The sequence below is a fragment of the Loxodonta africana genome, chromosome 23, assembly GCF_030014295.1.
Source record: "Loxodonta africana isolate mLoxAfr1 chromosome 23, mLoxAfr1.hap2, whole genome shotgun sequence".
NCBI classification, from domain to species: Eukaryota; Metazoa; Chordata; class Mammalia; order Proboscidea; family Elephantidae; genus Loxodonta; species Loxodonta africana.
Genome location: NC_087364.1, coordinates 67,207,059 through 67,226,763, shown reverse-complemented (window position 1 = coordinate 67,226,763; position 19,705 = coordinate 67,207,059). Strand labels below are relative to the sequence as shown.

Sequence of the window (19,705 nt, the reverse complement as noted above, 5' to 3'; positions counted from 1 at the left end):
GCTGGAAAAACATGTTAAAAACATGTGTCGGGGTCCAGAGTGTCTGGAAAAACAGCTTTCAAAAGTATTTTAGCATTTAGAGTAGCTCAGTGGCTTCAAAACTGACTTCATTTAAAAATTAATTTTGAGATTAAAGCCACTTCCCAGATGTGAAGTGAAGCTGACGTGGGGAGCTTATCTAACAAGTAGCTATTGAGACAGACTATTAGGCTCTGGACCATTTATAACCATAACTACAGGGTCTGTTCTCTTAACCACCACACCAATCACTGCTTCACTGCCATCGCCTCCCCACAGAGTTGACTGTCACCTCTTTGAAGGCTGTGGTTAGGACATCTTCTGTTACAGCCATCCCAGACCAAAAGACCCTGCAGGCACTCAGCACAAATCCATATTCAGCATTGTACTTCTAGCAAATCCCTAGGTGTGTATTTGGATACAACATCGCTTCGTCTGGAGATGCGCCAAAGAAACAGCACCATTCTGTAGCCCTGGAAGGAACTAGCCCTGTTGGGCTTTGTAAAAGACAAAATCATATATGTGGAACCTAGTATGTTGTACATTTTTTTTTTTCTTTTTTTTTTTTTTTTTTGGATTTTCAGTGGCAGTGTTCACCACACTCCACACTTGCCAAAGCCGACTTTGGAACTGATCTCCGTGGAAGATGCAGCCCCACTATAAATGCTTGTCGAATGAGTAAATGGATGAAGGCATGCTGCTTCCTATGGATAATTCTAGAATTCACCATTTATAAGGACCCTATCTTTCCTCCACTTATCATCCCCATCCCATGTTTTTGTTTGTGGGGAAAGGGGAAAAGTGAAATGAAAACTCTACCAAGTGCTTATCTTGTACTTGATATGTGGAAATAATAACACATAGTGAAAAGAACTCTTAATAATTTTGTTCATTTTCAACACAAGAAACTTAAGGTGATTTCTCCATCTTTTAATAGCATTATTGATCCTGATGTGAGAGAAGGGAAAAGATGCTAGGTGTGGATAATGAAAACGTTTGCTACACAGCCAGAGTTCTTCAGTATGGCTCTTGGCCTAGGGCAAGCAAACAAATAAGAACCCCCCTCTTTTTCTTCTTGCGTTTTCTGGGAGTAGGAAAAATGAGGTTAAGCAAGAGTTTGGCTCAGTTTGCAAAGTCAAGTTTGCCAATGTTGGGTGACGTTGGGGTGCTGGGAGCTGATGACGGAGCCTCTACAACACCATGTCTGACTCCTCACCCTCTGAAGTGAGGCCCATGAGTCACCCTGTGGGACTGTGTTGATGAGTCACTGGCTTCCCAAAGTGGTTTTCTCTGAGAAGTGGTAGGTTCATAGGGTCCCCCTTCTTTCCCACCCTAGAGACAGAGTCAGAGCTCTGGTAAATAAATCCCTGCAGGAACTACGGATGTTACAGTCCTAAGTCTGATCACACTGCTCCCTTGGGCTGACGGCGCTCTGCTGATCTCAGCCACAGCTCGCCTGACTGGATAGGTTTAGACAGAGTGAGTCTGCAGAGATGTCAGTGGTGCTCAGCGCAGAGGCCTCGAGGTAGATGTATCACCACAGCTGGCCGTGCCGGAAGTACTAATGGACCTTTCACGCTGCTGCTGCTGCTGCTAATTTAAACAAGTGGAGGGCTCCTTGGCAAGGCAGTGGTGGAAGTCGAGGATTAGAACCTGACAGTTAAAGATATAATCCCTGCCATTCATTCCGAATTCCAGAGAACTCTCAAATTTTTTGAATTGGCAAGTGAATGGCAGAGACCGGAAGCGTGCACCAAAATAACGCTTCTGGTCTTGTATCATCTTTTATTAGGGGATCTTAAAAAATCCTCTATTTATATATGAGTTATTATTCCGGTGTCATAGACTGCAGCTATGTTTGATGAGCTAGCTGTCTTCAGTGAAACCTGACCAGAACTTTTAACTATAAATTCTTTTGTGGTTTCAAAGAAGGGCAAGCTTTCTCATCCAACGCACTTCTGTTACGGGAAGTCACTTTCCTTGTGTGGCGCAGGAGTCTGTTTTTATTGCTTTGGGGTTGAATGATATAAGTGATACGAATGTTTTGCTGATGGATATGTCAGTCGTGTACATTGGCAGTCTGACTTTACCGCTTTGTATCTTTTATTCCAATGTATTAGACTAGCAGGAGGTGGTGCTATTTAGGATTTGGGCACTATGGGAGAAGAACTGTAACTGATTATAGTGTATGACTGCTGCTTTGGGACAAAGAGTCATCAATTGGGATAGCAGCAGGAAGAATGGTAACTTGGGAAGGAGGTTGATTGCTTTAGAAATAAAACATAAGCTATGTATCTGTTCAGCCTCATGAGGAGCCAGGATTTTAATTCTGGTTATCAATGTATTGAAGTTCAAAAACGGACTCCCCATTATGCAGCTGGATTGATAGGTTTAAGCAGAGGGGGAGATTTTAGAGGCTGACTGCTCATCTTAAGATTATGAGAAGGACCTGGCTGGGTCACGAGTTTAGATGTGGGTCGTGAGCTGTGCAGCCCTGGTGATGGCAGCCCCCACAGCAATGGGGCCCCCACTCTCTTCTGGTTTTAGGGGACAGAAGAGGCGGTACCTGGAAAAAGAGCATGCATGTGGGCCTGGGAGAATTACTAAGTGTGTTTTCCAGCTGTCCTTGTTTTGTGGTTATGACCCATCTCTGGTGTCAGTTGCAAGAGCTAAGTACGTACCACTTAAAGAAGTACAACATATGAGCAAGATCAAAAAAAAAAAAAACACCCGTTGCCATCAAGATGATTCTGACTCATAGCAACCCTATAGGACAGAGTAGAGCTGCCCCATAGGGTTACTTCCAAGAAGTGCCTGGTGGATTTGAACTGCTGACCTTTTGGTTAGCAGCCAAGCTCTTAACCACTTTGTCACCAGGGCTGTGTCATTTCTTAGGTCTTGAAGTTTATATAGCTAGCATGTTTAGTTTAAATGAGGCAGCATTTATCCCTTAAATACAACAAAAAAGTAATCCAGCCTGTTCATGTTTGCATTCTAACAAGAGAACTGTAAAAACTTTAAGTCTTGGGCAGGCCTTCTTGCCATCTGGTACAAGATTAAAAATTGGGCATAGCATTTGTTGTCTACTGCCAACGGGTCAAATTTCCTTGGCAAGCCCTATCTGGGAATTTATCAACATCATCCAAATATGTTCCAAATATTCTTTTTAACACTGGTGGGTCTCACTGAACTGGTATAAAGATTCACAAAAAGCAAGTTGCAAAACAATTTCATGTAGCCATTTTCAAGCAAATTGTCTTCGGTGTACACATGTTTGTTGTAACATTAATAAGGTGGTGAATTGGCTTAGTAAATAAATTTTTTTTTTAATTTCAAGTTTGATTTTTAAAAATAAGACAATTTATTGATACCTTAAATTGGGCATGTAAAGATTATGGGGTTGTGAGACTATTATTTTTTTAAATGTCTACTATTGTGCAGAGCACTTTGTCATATCCACCAGGTCCTTTCTGCCTTCAGAACAGCATACACCCCATTAGAAGAGAATTAAACCCAAAAAATCAAACCTATTGCCATCGAGGCAATTCCGATTCATAGCGACCCTAGAGGACAGAGTAGAACTGCCCCATAGAGTTTCCAAGGAGTGCCTGGTAGATTCTAACTGCTGACCTTTTGGTTAGCAGCTGTAGCGCTTAACCACTACGCCACCAGGGTTTCCAGAAGAAAAGAAAGAAGAGCCTACAAAAAAATCAAAGGGAGTCCAGAAAGGTTGAAGAAGGAATATCGTTACCAGAGGTGTGAAGAAGTAAATGTAGCATTGAGTGTGAACTGAGGTTTGGAAACGGCACCCCTGGTTTTATGATCCCAGGCTGCCTTTAAACTTCCATCTTAGAGGTGTGGTTCTCTTTAACTCTCTATCTAGGTTATGGGTAAGGACAACAGGTTGGAGGCTGCTGCTAAGCTCTATTCTGTCTAACAGCTTTGTTGATTGTAACCAGTTGCCGTGGAGTTGAATCCGACTCATGGCAACCCCCATGTGTGTCAGAGTAGAACTGCTCCACAGGGTTTTCAGTGGCTGCTTTTTTAGAAGTAGATCGCCAGGCCTTTCTCCTGAGGTGCCTTCCAGTGGACTTGAACCTCCAACCTCTCAGTTAGCAGCTGAGCGTTAACCATTTGCAGTACCCAGGGGTTCCTCTGTTTATGGCAGGGAACCCTGAGTCACGTCTGACGTTAATATGAAACTCTAATATATTTAAAGACGCGGGGCCGAAAAGAGGAGGAGGAGCAAAAAGTAGAAACTTTTATATTTGAAGAGGAAATCTTTGCCCATAGAAATAAGCAGCATGCTGCTAAGAAACCTAGCATTTTCAAAATGAAGCACTTTTGTAATCATTCCTATTTTTATATCTTTTTGTATGCTTCCAGCATTACAAAATGTATTACGTAGACCTTCTCTATTTCAGAAAGTCTTTGCTGTGTGGCTTTCTTCCATGAAGTTCATGTAATAGGTCATGGACTGGAGGGTAGAGTCATCCAAAAACTCCAGGCCTTTTCCTGGGCGGTAAGAAGCCCACGAAGTCTGTTTTTACAGATAAGATTTAATCCTTGGCTTTATGGTTCTGCTGCTAGTCAGGGGGGTTTATATTTGCAAAATGCTTTTTTATTTTTATACCTACCCAGAGCCTTGAGCATAGTAGGTGTACAGTCCGTGCTTGTTGAATGAACTTGAACCAAATGTTGCCAGCCTTCCACACACTCACAGCTGCGTCCGTGAGCTTAGGAGCTCAGTGGACTGGTCTGAAATCTGTAGGTGACTTTGGCAGTCCTAAGATTCCCAGAAGGAGCTCTGGTGGCACGATGGTTAATTACCGAAAGGTTGGCAGTTCGAACCCACCCAGCAGCTCTGCAGGAAAAAGACCTTATGATCGATCTGCTTCCCTAAAGGTTACAGCCAAGAAAACCCTATGAGGCAGTTCTCTGTCACATGGGGTCACTATGAGTCAAAATTGACTCGGCAGTACCCAGTGACAACCAGATTCCCAGAACAGACCTGTTTTACCCTCACAACAAGGAACCAGAGCACTCATTAGCATTTTTTTACCCCAGTCTCCTGGATATAGGCACTAGGACTTAAAAGGGTTAAATGGCTTGTCCAATGAAACCATACAAGGAGAGCGTAAATTAAAATCCAGGTCTGTGTAGTTTCAAGACTGTGGTCTCCCTAGGACCCACGGTGTTTCACAGGAGACAGGTCTGCCTGGGAGATGCCTATGTGAGAAGTACTTTTACTTCATGGGCACAGGGACCAAGCAAGGATCAGCGGTGACTCGCATCCCAGATGTCTTTGGGGATATGAGTCTGGAGATGTGATATAGAATGGATTATGATATAGAGAGGATGGTGGAAGGGGTAGAGAACCTACCAAACCAGACCCTTTGCCATCGAGTTGATTCTGATTTATAGTGACCGTATAGGACAGAGTAGAACTGCCCTATAGGGATTCCAAGGAGCAGCTGGTGTATTTGAACTGCTGACCTTTTGGTTGGCAGCCAAACTCTTAAGCACTACACTACCAAGGCTCCCAAGGGATGGAGAGAGGAAGAAAAAGAAGAAAGACTGGAGGATGGGAAGCCTGGAGGCTATTGCACTCATCAAGGTGAAAGGTCAAGAAGGAATAACCCCCCCCAAAAAAAAACACAAAACAACAGTTGCCTATGAGTCAACTCAGACTCAAGGTGACTCCATGTGTGTCAGAGTAGAGCTGTGCTGCTTAAGGCTTTCAGGGGTTGATTTTTTAGAAGTTGATTGTTAGGTTTTTCGTTCCAGGAGCCTCTGGGTGGGCTTGAACCTCCAACCTTTGGGTCTGTACTACCAGGGAACTCCTAAGAAGGTGGTGTTGTTTGGTGGCATCAAATCAATTCCAACGCATAGCAGCCCCATGTGTTAAGAGTAGAACTGCCTCATAGCGTTTTCTTGGCTGTAATCTTTATGGAAGCAGATCACCAGGCCTGTCTCTTGAGAGCCCTTGGGTGGTTTTGAACCACCAATCTTGAGGTTAGCAGCCAAGATCTCAACTCTTGTGTCAACAGCAGAAACTAAAGAGGAGGAGACAGGAGCAAAGTTAACTATCCCCAGGAGGCTAATGAGAGGGTTGCAGTCAGAGTGGGGAAGGTGGCTGGGAGGGTGGTGGTTCTGCTACTGTCCACATGAAGGAACAGAAGAAAAAGTACAGGACAATTGTAATGAGTCATTGGCCAGATCCAAAACCAAAACCCATGCTGTCGAGTCTATTCTGACTCATAGCGACCCTACAGAACACCGTAGAGCTGCCCCATAGGGATTCTAAGGCGCGGCTGGTGAATTCAAACTACCAACCTTCTGGTTAGCAGCCGAACACTTAACCACTGTGCCACCAGGGCTCCATTGGCCAGATAGTGCTGCTAATTTCAATGATGTTTTAACTCACAAACACAGTTTTTCCTAATCAATAAAATGAGTTTGTAAATGTGACTTTATTGAAGGAAATATCAACCTAAGAGGGAAAAAATTTTTCACACCACACAGTTTTCCGTAAGCTGCCGTTACCAGCCAAATGTCCACTCAGAGAAGCGCTTAACTTTCTTGCACCTTGGCAAATTCTAGAGCACCAGAGTTGATGGTCTTGTCTGATCTGGCCGGTCCTCTAAGCCGGGGTCTATCTTCAGAAAACAGTGCCTTTGGCAAAAAACCGAAAACCAAACCCAGTGCCCTCGAGTCAATTCAGACTCATAGCAACCCAAGGGGACAGAGTAGAACTGCCCCATAGAGTTTCCAAGGAGCACCTGGCGGATTCGAACTGCCAACCCTTTGGTTAACAGCCGTAGCACTTAACCACTACACCACCAGAGTTGGCAATTAGTTTTAGCTTGCTGAATGATCTCTCATAGCTGGCAATGGAAACTGTGATGGCAAATAGAAACTGCGTATTAGCACGTCTCCAGGGCATGAGCCCTACCTGCCATACCTTAGTGACAATTCTGTCTCTAGGCAGGGACTCAGATGTGGTTGGAGGCCGGTGTCTGCCTGGTCTTGTTGAGACTGAAAGAAGGAGGCTCTCTGGGAAGTCGTGATCAAAGAGGCCCCCCCAATATATTTGTTGCAGGCACCTTGTCCACCACAAACACACAGGGAATGCCATGGGGGTTTTAAAAATTTTTTCCTTCCTTTCCCTGGGAGGCCTGGTGGTGCAGTGGTTAAGAGCTACCTCGAACTACAGCTGCTCATCAAAATGTCGGCAGTTTGAATCCACCAGCCGCTCCTTGGAAACCGTTTGGGGCAGTTCTACTCTGTCCTGTAGGGTCGCTACGAGTCAGAATTGACTCAGCAGCGGGTTTGGTTTTTTGGTTCGGTTCCTTCCCTTGAGGAACTGGTATTCTTTTTCTTTACAAACAGCATAGGTCCAAGTAATTGATTCCATTTTCCTTTTTCCTTTGGGCACAGAAAGATAAGAGAGAAGGCTGCGGTTTATCTTTAATAACTGCATATCCATGCATCAGTTTTCCTTTTTGTACCTTCTTGAGTATTTCTGTTTTCACTGCTTAGGAAAACAATGCGTAGTCCCTGCTAAAAATCTGGAAAGTGCAGAAGAGTTTAGATAAGAAAGAAAAAAATAAATAAATCAATTCTTGCAGATGTAAATAGTTTGGTAACCCCGAAAGAAAAAAATCCAAACCCGTTGCCATCCAGTCGATTCCGACACAGAGCAGACCCTATAGGACACAGTAGAGCTGCCCCATAGGGTTGGGTTGTCTTGGCTGTAATCTTTATAGAAGCAGATCACCAGGTCTTGTTCCTGCAGAGGCACTGGGCGGGTTTGAACCACTAGCCTTTGGTTTAGCAACCAAGCGCTTAACTGTTTGCACCACCAGGGCTCCTGTCGTATGCATACATTCAGATAAAACTTTCCAAGGGAAATTACACTTTTAAAACTGCAGAGAGACTGTCTCTTGCAGGCAGGAGCCTCTACAAGGGAGTGAAACCAGGAAGGAGGTGGGAGTAGAAGGGAAGCGGGGATTAGTCTAGCCGAACTGTGGGCCCTGGCAAACAATAAGGTTACACTGAGAAATCCGAGAAAGGAAATGACTCAGGAACTTTGAGAGAGGGAGCATCGATGAGACAGCAGAGTGAAAGAGTGAGCTGCACATCCTGGGTTTGGGAATAGGGGGAGAGAGAGGGGGGAGCCCCAGGCACTAAATGATTTGAACAAAAGGAGTCATTTTTAAATCAAACCACCAGCCATGTATCGAGTGCCTCTGGTGAGCCATACTCTCTTTCTTGTGTTTTGCCTTCAGACGGAGCCACCCTCGACATCCTAGAAGCTGAGTCTTAGGGCTAAGCTGATTTCAGGTCGAGGGGTCTGCAGAGGCTGGGAATTTGCCTGCCTTTCTTCTCAGATTTGTTCTGGAACAACAAGAGCTGCTCACTTAAGAAAGCCCCCCTTCCCTCCTTGTTGTACTTGAGTCTTGGGGGAATATGCTGACTGACACTTTTAATTAATAAATCCACTGGGAACAAAGCTCCTTGAAAAGTGTCGGCTGTTGAGTTTGGACAGTGGGCTGGAGAGTCTCCCAGGGCCCCGTGGGAGTTCTGGAACGTGAAGCCATGTGGTGAGTTGTGCTTCTTCAGGGTCAGCCTTACCAGGAGGAGGGCAGAAGCGTCCACCCAGAAAACCCACACTGAGTCTCAGGGAACAGAAGCCAGCAAGAACGGCGGCACTCCTTAGGCAGACAGAGCTTCATCCACCCACTTCAGTCGCAGGCCTTCTGCGCTGAGTGCTCCTGCCCTCACCTAGATTCGAAGTCACAGCCCATTTGGTAGGATGGGAGGGATGTCGTGAGCTCCACCCTGGGGCAGAGGGGCAAACCAGATCTGGGGATGCATCATGCCAGCTCCTGTATTATTTCTACCACTGGTAGCTGAGTTTCTGACTACGGCAGTGTTCTTTACATCTCAGTGATGTTCAGTGGTAGAATTCTTGCCTTCCATGTGGGATACCTGGGTTTGGTCCCTGGCCAGTGCACCTCACGCGAAGCCACCCCCTGTCTGTCAGTGGAGGTTTGTGTGTTGCTATGATGCTGAACTGATTTCAGTGGAGCTTCTAGACTATGACTGCCTAGGAAGAAAGGCCTGGCAATCTACTTCTGAAAATCAATGAGTGAAAATCATTGGATCACAAAGATCTGATCCACAACCTATCATGGGGATGGCGCAGGACTGGGCAGCGTTTCTTTCTGTTGTGCGTGGGGTTGCCGTGAGTTAGGGGCACCAGTGATGTTGGCTCCCACACAGCACAAAATCTGTGGGGTCAGAGCATCTAGGAAAGGTTTAAGAAAGAGGCAGATTCTTTCCCTCATGTCGGCAGAGTGGGAAGTATTTATGTAGGACATGCCTGCCTTCAAAAACATTTTTTAATAGTACAGTCCTGGAGGAATAGTCAAACGGTTTCTTATCACTAACAATTTTGATAAAGGGAGCTTATGCACTTAGCTCTGACAACCTCATCAAATGGTTCCTCTCTTCGAAAGCCTGTGACAAATCCCCTGAGGCTGGCTGTGTGTTTGCACATGCCCAGAGGTTGACAAAAGGATTTTATGGCCGCTTTACATAGAATTACAATTTGTTAAACTGAAGGTGTAACTAAGACCACTGTTTCTTTTTTTTTTAATGCTGTTATGACTTTCATATCTTTAGTTCGTTCTGTCCCCATCTATTTTTCACTTCTTCTTAACAAGATAGCCTTGGTTCTTTCTTTTCTATTCCTTCCAGTTCATTTTTGACCTTTTTTTTTTCCTGTTCATTGACAGAAAGATTGCTGATGGCACATATAGTATTGAAACGCAAGAATTAAACTTAGTTGCCTCCTTTATAGCTACCAAGGCCAACTTTTTCATCACACTCATCTGTAGACCTTCTTAGGGAAGACATCCAAGTTTTCACTCAAGGCCATGGGTGTGTTCCCCATGGTCAACAGTGTGAGGCAACTTCACGAGTTGGATGAAGAAATCTGAAGGAGAATTTTAGCAGTGGTGGCATTGAAATGTGGGGAAACCGAAGCAAATGAAAACAAGACAAATAGAACTCCATTGCGAGGGGGTTTCTACCTCTAGGATTAAATCTAATAATAGGAAGAGTAATTTCCTACATTAAAGATTAACGGAGGTCATTGTCATTTGAAATTAAAATGTGTTTGACAGAAATAACAGCCATACTTCTTTTCCTGTGTGTAAAGAAAGAAGGGTCAATAGTGTGTGGGGTTAACATTGCCATTTGGTTTGGAAGAGGCAAACCTAGTTGCCCAGAACAAAGGGATAACATTCAGTTTCTGCTATCAAGTTTGTTGTCCTTTTATGATATGAAATTGTTGTTAGTTGCCACTGAGTTGATTCTGACCCATGGTGACACCATGTGGGGCTCTCCATAGGGTTTTCAAGGTTGTGACTTTTTGGAAGCAGATCGATAGGCCTGTGCTCAGAGGCGCCTCTGGGTGGATTCGAACAGCCAACCTTTTGGGTAGTAGTCGAGTGTTTAACCATTTGTGCCACCCAGGGGCTTAAGTTTGTTGTCTTTGATGGATATAAGAAGGTCTCTGATGTCGTTCCTAAGAAAAGTAATGGTACCAGGTGAATCTGCTCATCTTTAAAAGAAAAATACAGTAAACTGTCATCACAGTAGAGGTTGTTAGATTGGGTCTACAAGGTACAAGGCATTCCTACCAGTTTTCTTCCTACCAGTTCCTTTTTTATCTTTTTTTGTGATGTGGTTTGGGAAGTGGTAGGGAAAGCTGGAGGCCCAGTCAAATTTTGTGAGGCCATATTGGAAGGTCTGGACAGAAGCTTCTGTTCTGGTTTCTCTGTGATTAAGGCATACTAACAAGTATTGGAAATAGAATACGATCAAAAGTCTGACCACATGCCTCAACATCTAAGTTCCTCTGTGATCTGACACTTGCCAACCTTCCTACGCATATTTCTAGGTGCGCTTTATCCCCCAGCTACATATTTGTGACCTTGCTTGGTAGAAGCTAGCTTCTTGAGGGTTTTATATATGATCCTTGTGGACCTCACAGTGCCTTATGCTTAGTAAGAGCTCAGTAATGTAGTGTTTACTAGGATGCCTTCAGGGGCCCCTTCCTTGGCTGAGGACGGTGGAGTTATCCTCATTATGTCAATTACACGAGCTAGGAGTGTGTGGGAGGGCCGGCGGGGCCTGAGAGCAAAGGTTCTTCTTCAGGAGAGGTGTTCTCACCTCGGCATCGTATTGATTGACGGCTCTGAAGCACCTGAGAGGCTGGGGGGTGTGGGCTGCTCAAGGGCTGAGGGGCTGTACATAAGCTGGGGCCTCTCCCAGTTCCAGCAGAAAACCCACTTACCACTCTTAAAGGCAGCCTGGAGAACTAAGCCCTGGGCTTGAGTTCAGAGCGTGCCCTTCCAAGTCCCCAGTGTGCCCGAGTTGGATGGAGGGACAGATGGCCGAACGTGTCCTTGTATGAAAACAAACACAATTGGTCAGCCATTTGTAAGCAGATCCTAAGGGAAGAGCCTGCGTCCAGCGTCACTTAGCTGTTGTCCTGTTATTGGTGATGGTGATAACAATAATGATGCCGACGATTAAAAAGATCATTGTTTTCCTTCTTTTAGTCACATAGAAAAAATCACCACATGGCAAGACCCTAGGAAGACGATGAATCAGCCTCTGAATCATATGAACCTCCACCCTGCCGCCGCATCCACACCAGTGCCTCAGAGGGCCATGGCCGTGTCCCAGCCAAATCTTGGTAAGCCCGGAAACGTATGGACAAGCGTTCCACCAAGGAGCCCTGAGCTGGGAGCAGCCCTGGTTGTCTCAGTGCCTCTCCATGAGCTGGAGAGCATTCATTCCCTCCCTCTTGGCTACCTTATCCTTCTGCCTCCTTTGCCTTCTTTTTTTGGCCCTGTTGCCAAGAAGCTCATGATACACTACCTGGGTTTACAGTACATTTCTGGCATCGTCTCTAATTGCCTTTATTGAAGTTCTGTGAAAAATAGCTTAGGTCTCCTGTTTCAGACTAAGGTAAGTAGAGTGTGGACCCCTTTCTGTCCTTGATTCCTGAAGTCTTCCAAAGGGTATGACTCTGGCCTCAAATCCCTGTCTTTCCGTAATTTATTAACATTATCAACTTGACGGCACTGGGTTTGGTTTTTGTTTTTGGTAACTAATATTAATATGTGGCTGATACAGGCTAGGTGCTCTCGTGCCTTATCTCATTAAGTTCTCACAACGACACTACAGTAAGTAAGAGAATTCCCATTTTATAGGTGAGGAAACTTTTCCAAAGTCCTGTAGCTTGTGTATAGCAGAGCCGGAGTTTGAACCGAGGTTGGTCTGCCTTTAGAATGCATTTAACCATTGTATCAGCTGCAGGTGGGGCCTCCCCATGCCTGTTCCAGGATAATATGACTCACTTTTCACTTTGTTTAGAATGCTTAGGCAGTGGTGTCACGTGGGGGGTGCAGACCGCATCGGGTGACACTGTCAGAGGGGGCGACACCAAAATTACTGTCTATAAAAACACTCCTGTAGTTAGTTATAACAACAGAAAAGTTTTTCGTAAGCCCAGCTGACATGTATCAGTATACCTACAAGGCTAAAACTCTATGTGAATTTCTTTTTTGAAGCTTGTAATGCGCTCTGGCCAGAGCTGTCATTGTTACCCAATTACAGTGACACTTCAAATCACGTGGTTTCATCTGCACACGCTACAAGCATACGCTCTCGTCTTTGTTGCCACCAGTGTTTTTGTAGACACTGATTTTGTCAAATTTTCTGGTGTTTGAGCTACAATATTGTAATTAATATTTGTGAACCTGTATCTTTTTTGGGATGAAGTAGTAATTAAAGGAAAAGGAGGAGTGATAGACTGGAATTATGATCTATAACATGAATACGGAGAAACATTACTAAGGATTTTGTATGGTCTGGTACAGGAGGAGGTCCATGGGGGTGACACCATAAATTACCACACTGGGTGACGCCAGCCCTCATGATGCCACTGTTCTTAGATGTGATTTTAAATTTCAGAAGAGAATACTTTCTGCTGATTGCCTTTACTTCAATATATATATATATATATAATTATTATTTTTCTCCTCTAAGATCTAAAAAAAAAGACCTAAAAATGAAAGCGGCCAATATTAAAGTTTTATTAAAGAGTGCTGTTTTCAGATAATATTTCCACTTAAGATCAGATGCTGAGATCCTGCTTTATATACGAAACAGTTAATTTTAGGGAGTGAAAAGAATCTCCTGTTGGATTTTCAGGAATGAACAGGATAAAAATGAAGAGTTATTTCTGGACACCCTTCTCTCAGACTGGCTTAGCCAAAGTGAATATGAACTAAGTAGACCCAAGTCAGCTTCAACTGAATAGATTGTCCGTTCTTCCAGGAAGTCTGGACTTAATGTTTTAAAGCTTGCAGATGTAAAATATATCCAAAAAGCAAATAGTTTGGAATAACCTCTCTTGTGTTTCTTATCTAAAGGGCAGATCAAAGAAAATGGCACCAATACCTTTACCAGTAGTGGTAAACCAACGCTTCCCTTGAGTCTTTTATCCCAAATGTAAAAGATCTCATGTAGAAAAAAAAGGCACAGAGTAAAATAAAGGAGCCCCGAGTTAGATGGCGGTAGACTATCGTGCAGGTTTCTTTAAACCATTTAACATCCAGTAAAAATATTAACGTATGAAGTTTAACTTTAAAATCAGTTGCAATTGGAAAAGATCGTTTCATGGGCCTGCTTAAAAAAATTCAGATGTTTCAAAGTGTTGTGTAAAAAATAGGGCTTTCTCCTGTCTCTATTTCCTTAGTCCTCCAGTTTGCTTTCCAGAGCCAACTGGTGTTTCCAGCTTCGTGTGTGTATGTATGTGAGTGTGTGTGTGTGTGTGTGCACGTGTATGTGTGTGTGTTTCTTCACACAAATGCTAGCACACTGTACCCACTGTTCTGCACCTTGCTTTTTTCGCCTCTGTATCCATACATATACATATACAAAAAAAAAAAAATTTACAACTGCCTCATTAAATAAAAAAAAAAAAAACTGCCCAGTAGACCAACATACTGATATCCTATGACTAATTTACTTAACTAGCTCCTATCTGATGGATATTTCGGTTGTTACCAATGAGTTGCTAGTACACGTAACACTGGAGTAAATATCCTCGTTCATGCTCTTCTGTTCACTGTCTTTAATTTTTTAAAGTTATGCAACATGTAGGAAATGGGCTAACTAAATTAAAAGGACTTTGAATACTTGAAACTTGATACTGAAGCACATGTGAGTCTGCTTGTGCAGCCACCTTCGTGCACACACAGACACACACATGCATGCACGTGTACACAGGCACACACATGCACACAGACATGTACACACACACACACACACACACACTAAAAGCCCAATTGCGCTAGTAAAGTACATCTAAAGAAGCTTTAAGTACTGAAGTTCCAAAACAAGCTTAACTATGGCTAAATAAAATGCTTTACTTAGCAGATTTCTAATAAATCAGGGCAATAAATTCCTCAAGACACATCTTCTGTGTTTTTTTCCCACCGACAAAACTTGCGTATTTGCCTGTGATGAACTGTGTTGCTAGCCTATAGGGAATGCACGTGTGTCCCAAGGATAATACTATACCGGGGAGGGCTAAACCCGTTGCCGTCGAGTTGATTCTGACTCACAGCGACCCTATAGGACAGTGTAGAACTGCTTCATAGGGTTTCCAAGGAGCAGCTGCTGGATTCGAACTGCTGACCTTTTTTGGTTAGCAGCCGTGGCACGCTGTAGCTCTTAACGACTGTGCCACCAGGGCTCCAGGGACAGCCAAGTAAGCTCCAAAGAACGGGGAATTATTTAGAGAGTCACGTTATGGGCCTAATAATAAAGGATTTGCTCAGAATACATTTTATTTCAAGGTACAGCTCTGCCTGTGGTTCATAGTCTTTATTATCAATCTTTAAAATTAAAAAGAGCAAATCCTTCTTTTTAATCTAGAATTTTGGTGCTTTTCAGTGGGATGTAGCTGATACTTAAGTAATGTGTCCCCTTTAATGGGAGGTGTTTATGTAAAAATATAGTGAATAACATTACAGTCATGTGCCACATAACGTCCATTTGGGTAACATCTGACCAAATATATGCCCATGATCCCTTAAGGTTATAATAGAGTTCAGAAATCCCTCTAAAAGAATGGGACATAGCAAACATAGCAAATGCCGCAGCTTCCCTCACGTAACCCGTGTATGTCATGTCTCCTGTTTACAAAGTGCACTGCCAGGCGTGTGATGGTACAGTACATGTATACATATAACACATAATGTCTTGATAGTCATAATGAATGCCCCTGTTACTGGCTTATATAGGTACTGTACTTTCTGTCGTTATTTTAATGTGAACTTTCCCTACTTACAAATAAAAAGCTTACCGTATAACAGTGTGTGCTTTGACTCATAGGTAGCAGCATCCAGTCTGGTGTATTGCCTGTCTCTTGAGTGTTGTAGCATTATCTCTCTCTCATTTTCTTTCAAAACTATTCCTGTGACATGTACCATGGATCCCAGACACAGCAAAACTAGTGCTAGTGATAGCAGCAGGAAGAGACCAAGAAGAGCTGATTTGGAAGTCAAACAAAAGGTATCCCTTATAGCTTTGCCAAGTATCTACTATGGTGTTCCCACAATACCCAAATCACATAACCTCCTGTTTCACAGAACGTACCGTGGATGTTAAGTGACACACGACTGTACTGTCGGATGACAGAATTTTTATAAGCTCATTTTATGTATTTCGAAAGGTGTGATATAGTTAATGACGTAGCTGAATGCCTTCAGAAATAAAGCTCATTCTGTTGGGGTTCTATATTTTTGTGTAGGTTAGGTATATGGACTTGGGAGCCAGTCGGCTGAGGTTTGAATCCTGATTCAGTGACCTTGTCAAGTTACTAACTTCTCTGTACCTCGGTTTCCTCATTTGTAAAATGGGGGTTATTAATAGTGTGGGTAAATTATACGAGTGTTTGTTGGATCTTACTGTGTTTGTTCTTATTATTACCATCACTCTGTGGCTAGAGGAGTCCCTGGATAGTGCAAATACATAACATACGCTGCTGCTAACCCAAAGATTGGAGGTTTGAGTCTACCCAGAGTTGCCTCAGAAGAAAGGCTTGGGGTACAACCTCTAAAAACCAGCCACTGAACACCCCTATGCAGCATACCTTTACCTTGACACACGTGGGGTCACCATAAGTCAGAATCAACTTGACGCAACTGACTTTAGCTTCTGCGTAGATAGAAAAGTTTTGTTTTATTTTATGTATTTAACTATAGAATGCGAGATCCTAAGCCAGTTCCATTGTTCATTGTGGAGACTTTCAAGAAAAGAAAAAAAAAAAAACCAAAAAACTGGGGGCTGGTTAGATTGCAAAGTGCTTTAAAGGAGGAACGCTGTATTAGTGACTTTCAGTGAGGGTAATGCCCTCTGTTGGAAGTATTTCAGTGCCCCCCCTTCCTTGTCATCAGTGTTGTTGTTGTTGGGCGCTGTGGAGTCAGTTCTGACTCCTAGCGACCCCGTGTGACAGAGGAGACCTGCCCCCCAGGGTTGTCTGGGCTGTAATCTTTATGGAAGCAGATCACCAGGTCTCTCTCCAGCGGAGCAGCTGGGTTGGTTCGAGCTGTCGCCTGGGTGCTTAGCCGTTGCGCCACCAGGGCTCGTCTTGTTATCTGTAGGTATCTAATTTTTTCAATAAATATATTCCTGAAATGTGGGTTGTAAATCAAACCATATTTTAATTGCAGGAGAGACCCATCACTCAAAGACATCTTGGAAGGAGTCCTTTCTCATTCTAATACCTTCTTATCCTGAAAGGAGTGACTTTGTAAAATGGAGGGTTCTCCTGTCAGCTGCCTTAGAGTCCAGGGAAAAGGCTTCTCTCTGAAGATAGGGAGATCTGCTGTGTATTTGCACTCACAGAATTTTCAAATGCCTGAGTAAAATGAAATAGGTTTGGAAGGGGAAAAAAAAATTTTTTTTATTGCATTTTAATTCAAATAACCATTTCCAGCTTGGTCTAGTTTTTAACTGAATTTTTAGTTCTCATATTTGCAAAATCAGGTTGTCTGTAAGGTTTTCTTGCTTTCGTTTTGCCTGAGCAGGCTGGTGACCTTTAAGTCGGAGTCCCCAGAGATATCCAGTGACTGGAAGAAGAAAGGGAGACCTTGGAGGACTTTAGATAGGAAAGTAGAGGGATTACCACTTAGTGGAAGCCGGATCACTATTGTAACTTAGAGGCTGACAACTTGTTTAGAATCCTGAAGTAACTCAGAGAAGGGAGAGAATTACTATACATGTGAAAGTTGATTTTTTTTTCAAAACACAAACCAGATAGGATCTCATTATCTTGTAAGTAGGTTGTTGGTGTTATTAATATTCACTAAATTTTTTAAAAAGAGGAAATAATGAAACAAACAGAAGGAAAAAAAGAGAGAGAGAGAGAGAGACTGTCTACATAGGCCCTATTATGTGGTAGAGTGGGCTTTAGGAAAATAGGGCCTGATAATGGAAATTGGCCATTTGTTAGGGGGTGGTGGTGAAGTGGACATGGGAGTAGGGTGGAGGTAGGGAGCCGTTTAGTATAGTGGTTAGTAGGAAAAAAAACCTAGAGTCGAAACTGGGCTTCTCTTAGTTAGACATTTACTAGCTGGGTTAGTTATTTAACCTGAGTCTCATTTTTCTTATCTGTAAAATAGTGATAATGATAGTTAAAAAAAAACAACCAAAAACCCGTTGCTGTTGAGTCAGTTTCGACTCATAGTGACCCCATGTGTTACAGAGTAGAACTGCTCCATGGGATTTTCTTGGCTGTAATCTTTATGCAAGCAGATCTCCAGGCCTTTCTTTAGGTTAGTAAACCAAAACCAAACTCATTGCCGTGGAGTCAATTCTGACATCTAGCAACCCTACAGGACAGAGTAGAACTGCCTCAGAGGGTTTCCAAGGCTGTCATCTTTACAGAAGCAGACTGCCACATCTTTCTCCCAAGTAGCTGCTGGTGGGTTTGAACTACCAGCCTTTCAGTTAACAGCTGAGGGCTTAACCACTGCACCACTAGAGCTCCTTTTTAGGTTTCTTAGTAGATGAGTACAAACCATTTGGGCCACCCAGGAACCTAACGATAACGGTAGTACCTACCTACCTCCTAAAGTTGTTTTGAGTATTTAGGTGTCCCTGGCTTGATACTTGATAATATGGTAAGGTGCCAAAGAAATGTATTGTTGTAACAGTTATTATTAGCTGGTGGCCTCCTTTTTCCCATTTTTCTGGCACCCATGTACTCAGAGGAAGTGCCTGTAATGTGCTGTGTTAGAAAGCCATCCTGCCCCTCCCTCAGGAAATCCCAACCATAGGGTTACTGCAACTTTTATCGTTTGGGCACTTTTGCTTACAAATTGTGCAGCTAACTGGTGTCATACAAAAAAAAAAAAAAAAACTTTAACCTGAGACAGCTGTTGAGAGAAGACAAGGTAGTGCTTGCTCATTACCCGGCCCCCTCAGCCTGAGATCACCAGCAGGGGGAGTTTGTGAAGTGCACGTTCCACGCAAAAAACGTTTTTTTTGCACAGGTGGTGAGTGTGTCGGGGTTTTCCCACGCCTCACCACACAAATCCTAACGTCACCAACCATTTACAGTATCCCCATATTTTAAAGTGTTTTTGCCAAGAGAAAGCGACATGTCATTTGGCCTTTTTGGTGATAATCCTAGCCATTGTAAACCATGGCGTGCTGGGCTATGGTCACATATTAACGCAGCTCTTGGTTGGAATGCGGCCCCAACCTGGGGTGTCAGCATCCTCTCCAGACAGTACAGGAAAAATATGGACTGTGTGACAACTTCACCAGACTGTCGTCCTAGTCGGTTCAGAAGCTTTTGGTAAAGTGCAGCCAAAGTGTATTTTCAATGCTGCAGGAATTTTTTTTTTTTTTAATTACACACACATACATTTGCCCCTTTGAAGATGTGCCGTTTACCAGCCCAGAGCCTAAGTCCTCCAGGTCTGTGTCTTGATCTGAACTTCAAATTATAAACACATGTGTGGGGTTTTTTTTTTTTTTTTTTTTCTTCAGGGCTTGTTTTTCAAGATGGAAAATCTCGTCTGAGCTTAGTTTGCTGCGTTGGCTCATCGTCTCCTCTGGGAAGTGTACAAAAGCACCTAAAAACTAAAATTTATCAAAAGCACAAAAAATAGCTAAGGGATACCACAGCCTAGTGTTGCTTCAGACATGCAGAAAAGTACCCTGAAAGCTCACCAAAAGTCAGATTTATATTTAGCATATCTGCTTTTTTCTTTCTCCAGTGTTTCCCCCCCTCCCCCCAATGAAGTTTACATGGGGAGTTCTGAGCAGACACACCTGGCTACTGTCGTTTTTCCAGTTCTGATATTCTCGCTACTTTTTGGACGTTGTGGTTTACGTAGCATAAATATACCCTGAAATACACAAACACATACACACACAAGCCCAAAGACAAGCTGAAAAACTCCACACTTTATGGGGGAAGGTGGAGGATGGTGGGACGGTGGCAGGATTGCTGTGGTGGAAAGCGTATGTTTATGGAAGCAAAGGAAGAGTGGTGGACCCAGAAAGAGAGGGGGAAGGTCTG

At 43.4% G+C, this 19,705-nt stretch overlaps 1 protein-coding gene across 2 annotated transcripts in view; it reads left to right on the top strand.

Annotated features, from left to right (window-relative positions):
• Positions 1-19,705, top strand: part of WWTR1 (WW domain containing transcription regulator 1) — a 150,544-nt gene that overhangs the window by 81,455 nt on the left and 49,384 nt on the right. For both annotated transcript variants that reach the window (XM_064275583.1, XM_003416160.3), the window contains exon 3: positions 11,655-11,791. In XM_064275583.1, the coding sequence (XP_064131653.1) occupies positions 11,655-11,791 (137 nt within the window). The remainder of the gene's footprint in view (positions 1-11,654; positions 11,792-19,705) is intronic.